This window comes from Pygoscelis adeliae, unplaced genomic scaffold (assembly GCF_000699105.1).
Source record: "Pygoscelis adeliae isolate BGI_AS28 unplaced genomic scaffold, ASM69910v1 Scaffold282, whole genome shotgun sequence".
Taxonomy (NCBI): domain Eukaryota; kingdom Metazoa; phylum Chordata; class Aves; order Sphenisciformes; family Spheniscidae; genus Pygoscelis; species Pygoscelis adeliae.
Window position 1 is genome coordinate 4,381,437 of NW_008824352.1, and position 7,496 is coordinate 4,388,932.

The following is a 7,496-nucleotide window of genomic DNA, read 5'->3' on the forward strand; positions in this document are numbered from 1 at the left end:
TTCTTTTGGATATTTGAAGTCTCTAACTCCATGTAACCGTGCTGGGAATGGCATCGGGTGACCTAAGGCTCGTAGGGTTGGTCTGTACGCGAGGGTGCTGCCCTTCTTAAGAGAGGTGAGATGCCTCCAGGGTCTGAGTTAAGAAGGGGGAGGGTTCTGGTAATATTGATCTGGATGCTGGAAGTGAACGTTAGCAAAAATTCTCCGAAAGGGCTTGTAACATGACCACTGCAATCTAATCCAGGCCTGATACAGGATATTGCCTTATTGATGTTATATCAGAGGCGTTCAGTGCAATGCTATAAATCAAGTATATCGGAGCTCGCTGTTTAGCCTCTGGTTTGATTGAGTTCACTTTGTGTTGGTATCCTGCAGTGTAAGGAAAAATTGGCATTTGGTTGGCCAGCACAGGCTTAGAGCGAAGGCACAGACCCGCATCCATTTGACAAGTTGCTGCAGCGGTTTCTGGGTGGTCTTCTGCGGGAGATGTTCACCCATACAGCACTTGGCAAAAGCAGCGTGACGGTGACTGTGCAATCCCATGCTGGAGTGCCACGTGTATCGTGGCAGATCACGCGAGGACACCAGCCCATCCTTCGGCGGTGCGGTGGGGCAGGCAAGCGGGCAGCAGCGTCTTAGCTGTAAGCGCTGAGACGTGGCAGGCAGGTTCTGGGCAGACCAAGAGGCAGGGATGACGGCAGTTCTCACAGGCAGCTTAACCTGGGATACGTCTTTTCCATCTTCCAGTGGCTCTCTGATTAAGGCAGCCAAGTGTACCCTTGCTGTCCGATATCTAGTGTCCTGGGCATCTTGCATTTTCTTCCTACTGGGAATGCAAGTGCCAGATGGTTTTCCTTTCTTCCTCTCTCAGTTCAGTTGCAAACTGAAATAGGTGCAGGATTGCAGCCTCTTCCCTCCCCGCTCCTAGTGCTGAGGGATGTGGTCCCTGTCTCCAGCCATGTTACACCTTTGCATTTCTCTGCAGTGCTCTGTCTTACTGGGAGCCTGGGTACTGCTAGAAAGGAGTTACATGGTTAACGAGGTTCCCTTTCTGCTTTGAGAAGTTCCCTGCCAGCTCCCTGGAGGAATCGGCTTTCTCCACAGGTGTACCTCCCATCTGTCAGCGAGTTTGTTGAAAGGATTTTGACAGGCAACTTTCTTCTGTAATCCTTAATAGCTTCAAATTTAAAATGTTTATGGCAAAGCTAATCCTACGAAACTCCCTGTAGTTTTAATAAATCTGTCCTCCAGCGAGGCTCTTCTGGTGAGAGGGGGTAAATCTACTTCTTTCTGCAGTGATAAATATCTGCAGGCTCAGCTGTGGGGCAGCTTTAAAGTCACCTGCTTGGTCCACACTTAAAACTGGTATCTCTGCTCAGAGAGCGTCTCGCTAAAAGCAAGACCTCATGTGGTTATCAACCTTCATAACCAGCGTCAGGACAGAAAGCTGTTGGAGTCAGCAAGTCTCTTGTAGTATGGCTGTCGACGTTGGACACTCCATTTACGACTGGAAGGTAAGAGAATAAGTCAGGCTGGGATTTCTGGATGTTTCTAGTCCCAGTTCCCTTACTCAAAGCAGGGCAACTTAGATGGGACAAGACCCTGAGTAACCTGATCAAGTTTTGACTATCTCCAAGGATAAGCTCTAGGGCAGGGGGACACCTTCATTGTGCTCCGCTGTCTTTCAAAGATGGCTTTAACCTCACAGTATCTTTAATTTATGTTTGTGCGGGTGTCACTCAGAGGGAAGAATGAACGGAGTCACCTCAAAGTTGTTAAGTCTTGTAAAAATACAGACAAGTAGAGACCTCTGAACTTAGAGCACAAGGCAGCCTGGAAGCAGCATATAAACGACTCGCTAAGGGTATTTTAGCATGTTGCAGTCAGGCTGCGTGCAGGGCTGAGGCTCTGCCCCAGCCCCTCTGCGGGAAGCAGCATATCACACAAACCCCGGAGCCGTGTGGTTAAACAGCCGCTGTCAGCCTGGCTGGGAGAGGTGGGATGTGGGTTAGTCTCCTGGCACCGGGAGCTGCTGGGGGGCATGGGCATCGCACACCCTACTTACCTTGGGGCGTGAAAGCTGGGAGCTGCCTTGGCGTGCTGCCCTGTGCACCTTGTCCTGTATCGGTGGCGGCTGCTGATAGTCACAGGAGACTCTGCCCTCTTTAGTGTAACACCCGTTTCCCGGGTCCCTCAGCCATCTCTTACCCTTGACACAGAAGGCAGTTGTGCCCGGCTTACGTATAAGACCCGCTTGTGTATGGAGATGGGCTGTTCGCTGCTTCCCCTGTCAGGCTGTAGAGCATCTCGTGGAGCAGCACAGGTCCACACAGTAGCGGGAAGCAGGAGCGGAGGCTCTTCTTGCTGCCTCTGCCTTGAGGAAAGGAGTAGAGGGGGTCCGGATCAGAGACCAGAGCACTCTGCTTGCTGTGTGGGAAACTAAGGCTTAGCTGTAGCTTGGTTTTGGGAGAAGACATTAGCCAGCCCATGGCTGAACAGCTGCAAGGAGACCTGCAGGCAGGAGTGGATGTTGCTGGAATGAGCAGCATTGGTATATGGTGTTATATGGTATAAGCGAGGGCGAGTCATTCCAGGCCACCCAAACGAGCTCCTGGGCTGGACCGTCCTACACCTTCCCGCATGAGCCCTTGGCCTCCTCTGATCACCGCCATAAATGTGGTTATCTAGGCCCAGAACAAACCTTGTCCTTGCAAACGCTTGTGAGAGTGACTCAGTATTTGCAGAAGCCTTTCACATCCAAACCATTACCTAATCCTTGTGAGAAGTGACTGCCGAGAGGAGGCTTACGGGTTCCTGCTCCGCTGGCCTGCTTCCCGCGTGGCCGTACCCAGGGTGTGTATGTGGTGGGGCGATGTGCCCCTGGGGGAAGGGGACAACAGCAAATATCCAGGCTCAGAGTGCCGCTTGGCAGGTGTAACTACCCCAGCTGAGTGGCTGGATGGAGCAACCTGCAGCATCAGGGGCTGCTGCACCCGCTCCAAGGGCGCAGAGACCCACGGACGGGGCGCAGCACGGAGACAAGGGGGATGCAAGCCCTTCCCGAGCCGCCTGCCGCCCGTAAGGCAGGGCAGCTGGTGCAGCAGTTGGCCGGCTGCCTTGCCGCTGCTGGAGGTGCTGCCCGGGTGGCTTCAGCCAGCGATGGGTTTGCGGGAGCTGGAATGAGAGGATTGCGATATCAAGCGTGACGCTTCCCAGTAACTGAACCGGCCAAGGCGGCGTTTGGCAGCCCGCTTGTGAGATGGCTCTGTGCTCCATCGTCTCCTTAATCCCTCCGTTGCCACGGCGTGTGAGGCAGGTAGAATTGATGCTGTGCATTAACGCTGTTATCCTCAATGAGGAAAATCCTGTGTGGGAAGAACATACTCCTGCCGTGTGAGCTTTTAAGTCCTTATCTGTGCAGGTGTCTTAGGCAGCTGTAGTTTTAACATCTAACGTATTCTTTAGGTGTCTCGGAAGCATGCCCTGTGCTTATGGGAAATGGAAAAGATGAACACCCCTTAGCTATGGTATTGTTAACGCATGCGGCTAGCTCGTAAACCTAGACCATCTCCACCCTCTTGCTTTGACTGTCCCTCTCGCCTGTGTCACAAAGTCCGGCTCTCATCCCGCAGGTGAAAGGCACCTCTTTTCTAGAGGACTTTTCTCATTCTGGAAAACACTGGCCTTCTAAGAGATGGAGAATACCTCGAATAAAACCCAACCCGCGCCTCTTGCTGGGGGACCGGACCACGGTGTGATATCCCAGCTGGTTCCCTCTGCGATGGGAGTGGATGCCAGATGACTTTGCGAGCCGGCTGCCTTCTCCTGCGTCTGGCTAGAGATGCATGGGAGCACCCAAACATGTGACGGGAACGTCGAGTGACTGGGGCTTAACCCAAGTGTCTCTCTTCTCTCTCCCTCTCTCGATGCAGGTGACGGAGCTGAACGAGCCTCTGTCCAACGAAGAGAGGAACCTGTTGTCCGTTGCCTACAAAAACGTGGTGGGGGCACGGCGCTCCTCTTGGCGAGTAATTAGCAGCATCGAGCAGAAGACCTCTGCCGATGGAAACGAGAAGAAGATAGAAATGGTCCGGGCCTACCGTGAGAAGATCGAGAAGGAGTTGGAAGCGGTGTGCCAGGATGTGCTGAGCCTGCTGGACAACTACCTGATCAAGAACTGCAGCGAGACGCAGTATGAGAGCAAAGTCTTCTACCTGAAGATGAAAGGGGACTATTACCGCTACCTGGCCGAAGTGGCCACTGGCGAGAAGAGGGCGACCGTGGTGGAGTCTTCGGAGAAAGCCTATAGCGAAGCCCATGAGATCAGCAAGGAGCACATGCAGCCGACCCATCCCATCCGGCTCGGTCTGGCGCTTAACTACTCGGTTTTCTACTACGAGATCCAGAACGCGCCGGAGCAGGCCTGCCACCTGGCCAAGACGGCCTTCGACGACGCCATTGCCGAGCTGGACACCCTCAACGAGGACTCCTACAAGGACTCAACGCTCATCATGCAGCTCCTCCGCGACAACCTAACGCTCTGGACGAGCGATCAGCAAGACGACGACGGTGGAGAAGGCAACAACTAGACCCCCCACGATGGACTGGCAGCCGCACGCTGATGCTAACTACTGCAGTCTTTATTTTTTTCCCACGAGTGGGGGGTGGGGGAGGGAAAGGGAGGGGACACCTTCCCAGGGAGGCCCCCCACAACCTGTCTTTGATTGCCTCGTTGACATTTTTGCCAAAACACCACTAGTGGAAGTCAGGCTGGCTGTGCTGGTATGGAATAGCAGCCTCACTGGCATATGGACTGTTCTGTAGATTATTAATACAAGTGGAGCTGTCTTTAATTTAACTTTATTGCTAGAAATAAAAGGGTTTTAAGATGAATTCGCGTGGATGGAATGGCCCTCGTTTTTAAGGAAAGCAACACAAAAAAAAAAAAGGGAGTTCTGTGGTTCCAGTAAGGCTTCGTGCGTTTGTTTCCTCGGTCCAAGTGCTGTGTGTCCGTACCACGTCGCGGGGCGTCTCTCTGCGGCGCTCTGCCTGGCAGGGCATAGCTTAAAATCCCCAAATTGAGAAGGAATTAAAAAAAAAACCAAACCAAAACAACAAAAAAACCTAAAGAATTTGGGGCTTGCAAAGCCCCGGGATTTAGGCCATCCAATTTTTTTTTTTTTTTAGGATATTTATTAGGGTAGCTTACAGTATTAACACTAAATTGCAGTTTACAGTATTTCTACATTACAGCCATATGACATCAAGCCTTTGATTGTCTGTTTTTTCTTTTGCTAGTTCTTTTGGCTTGCCTTCCTGATCAGTCCTCGCCTGTGGACTGGCTTTAGCTATTCTGTGTCGCCCAAGGCAAGAAGACCGCCCGCCTGAGGAACATCAAAGCTGCTCTAGTTTTTTGGTCAACAGCTTAACAGGTGCTTGGCTAGCGGCTGTTTCAACTATTTTAAGTCCACAGCAAAAGGTTTAAGAACTTAATTAGACAAGGGGGAAGTGTTTAAACTTAAAATGCCACTTAAATAAAAAATAAAATTAAAAAAAAAAAAGAGCATTCAGGTCTGTATGTCATGTACTGTGTTTGGTATTTCAAAAGACCATCCTGATTTAAGGTGCCACAGCTGCTTCCTCAGGGATTGCACTGCCATTTCACTCTGCCTGACTTTCTCCCACTGTACCATGAGGTTTGTCAGCAGATCTCCGGCACCCAGGCTCCCTTGTTTGTCACCAGGGAAGCCGGGTGCATTTTCCTTTCTCCTGGGGAAGCTTGTGGTGTAATGAGTGAACTTCAGGAGCTTAGAAACTAACTTGGTAGAGAAATCCTCAAGGGAAGAGCTACAATCATAGACATTTCTATCAACCATCGGGAGCCCAGGAACTTAGTTCTCTTTCTTAGCAAAATCTCTTCTGAGTCTGTCTGATCTGGCTGGGGGTGGGTGACGGGGCATCTGAGTTGCTTAGCAGGTAGTATTTACCCCATTTCGAGTAAATTTATTATTTTTTTTCCTTTTTACATTGTTGTTGGAAGTTCACTGCTGTTCTCTGGCTCGCGGAGTGCTGTGCCACGTAGCTTTTCACCTAAAGCTGCGCAGTAAGGGAAGATCGCACTCGTGCATTACTTTTTTTTTCTTTTTTTTTGGTGGAAACAGGCTTTCATTGTCCCTTTCGAGAGTCAGTCCGCAAACAGCGCGTCGTGGTGTTGCGCACACGGTACAGCCGCTCCTGCTGTCGGCTTGCACGGGGGGACGTGGCAGCAGCTCCCTCCCCGCAGTCAAACGAAGCCGCTACCCCGACTCCTCGGGGAGCGAGCGGAGCCGAGGCCGGCGCTCGGCCTCCAGGTATTGCCCCAGCGATGCTGGCAAAGCTTGTTTGGGTTTTTTTTCTTTTTTCTTTTTCTTGTTTTTTTTTGACCGGGATGCCTTCGCACGCAGAGTCTCGCGCAGCCTCGCTCGCAGCGAGCGAGCAAGCGCATCCGCCGGGTGTACGGCGCGCAGCGTCCGGCAGCGAGATGCTCGCGCTGCCGGTACGCGCCGGGGACTGGACGATCGCTTCAGGCTTCTTACCTTCCTTTGACTGACCCTCGTGTCCCGTGAGCAGTGTTGTCCCAGCTGTATAATTTGGAAGTGATTTACTGGAATTACAAAACCTTTCTTTTTTTTTTTTCGTTTTTTCTTTTTTTTTTTTCTTCCGGCTTTTGCTCTGGCTGCTTTAGGAAACTTACGCAGGAGAGATGGCACAAGAGGGCTAAAAACGGAGTGGGGGTCAGGGACTTGATTTTTAAGCAGCTTGAATGGTTTCTTTCGTTTTTTAAGAGATGCACTTGCCTATGATACTGTCTCTCCAGTGAAATGATTACTGCTCCATTACTCTATTGATACAATATTGTGCATGCTAGTGTCGTATTTCTATACAGTAGCTTGAAATTTATTAACTTATACTGTAGATGTTATGTATTCCTATGACAAAATAGTCTTCAAAAATTTTTTAAAGTTTTTTAATTTATTTTTTTTTTTCTTTTGGGGGTAAAGTTTGCTCTACCAAATAGTGATCGTAACAAACTGATCTGTTATGGATGTTGCTATAGTGACATGCAATTATATATGATTTTGTTTTTAAAAAGGAAAAAAAAGCAAAAGAAAACACCAGTGTTAGCTTAATCTTAATGTCTGGTGTTCGTCATGGTGAAATTATAACTATTACAGTGTAGGAGAACAATGACTGTGTTCTTTGAATGAGCCTTTGTTTGTGCTTTTTGTCATGTTATGCAGTGAACTATTTTTAAGGTCTAATCAGTGATTATTTTTCCAACTCCGTGTTTCTGTAAGGAATTATTTCACACACGGACCATTCTTAGCAGTTTTTCCTCAGTGATGGAATATCATGAATGTGAGTCATTATGTAACCGTCGTACATTGAGCAAATAAACTTACAGATCTGACGTCAGCGCTGCTTAATTGTTATCGCCCGTGTCGACTTTCGGGGGG

The 7,496-nt window shown here is 49.9% G+C and overlaps 1 protein-coding gene across 1 annotated transcript; it reads left to right on the forward strand.

The window, feature by feature from the left end:
- Positions 1 to 3,926: 3,926 nt before the first annotated feature.
- On the forward strand, positions 3,927 to 7,455 carry YWHAG (tyrosine 3-monooxygenase/tryptophan 5-monooxygenase activation protein, gamma). Its single transcript, XM_009319297.1, has one exon. The coding sequence runs from the start codon at positions 3,927 to 3,929 to the stop codon at positions 4,587 to 4,589; it is 663 nt and encodes a 220-aa protein (XP_009317572.1). The 3' UTR covers positions 4,590 to 7,455.
- Positions 7,456 to 7,496: the final 41 nt, after the last annotated feature.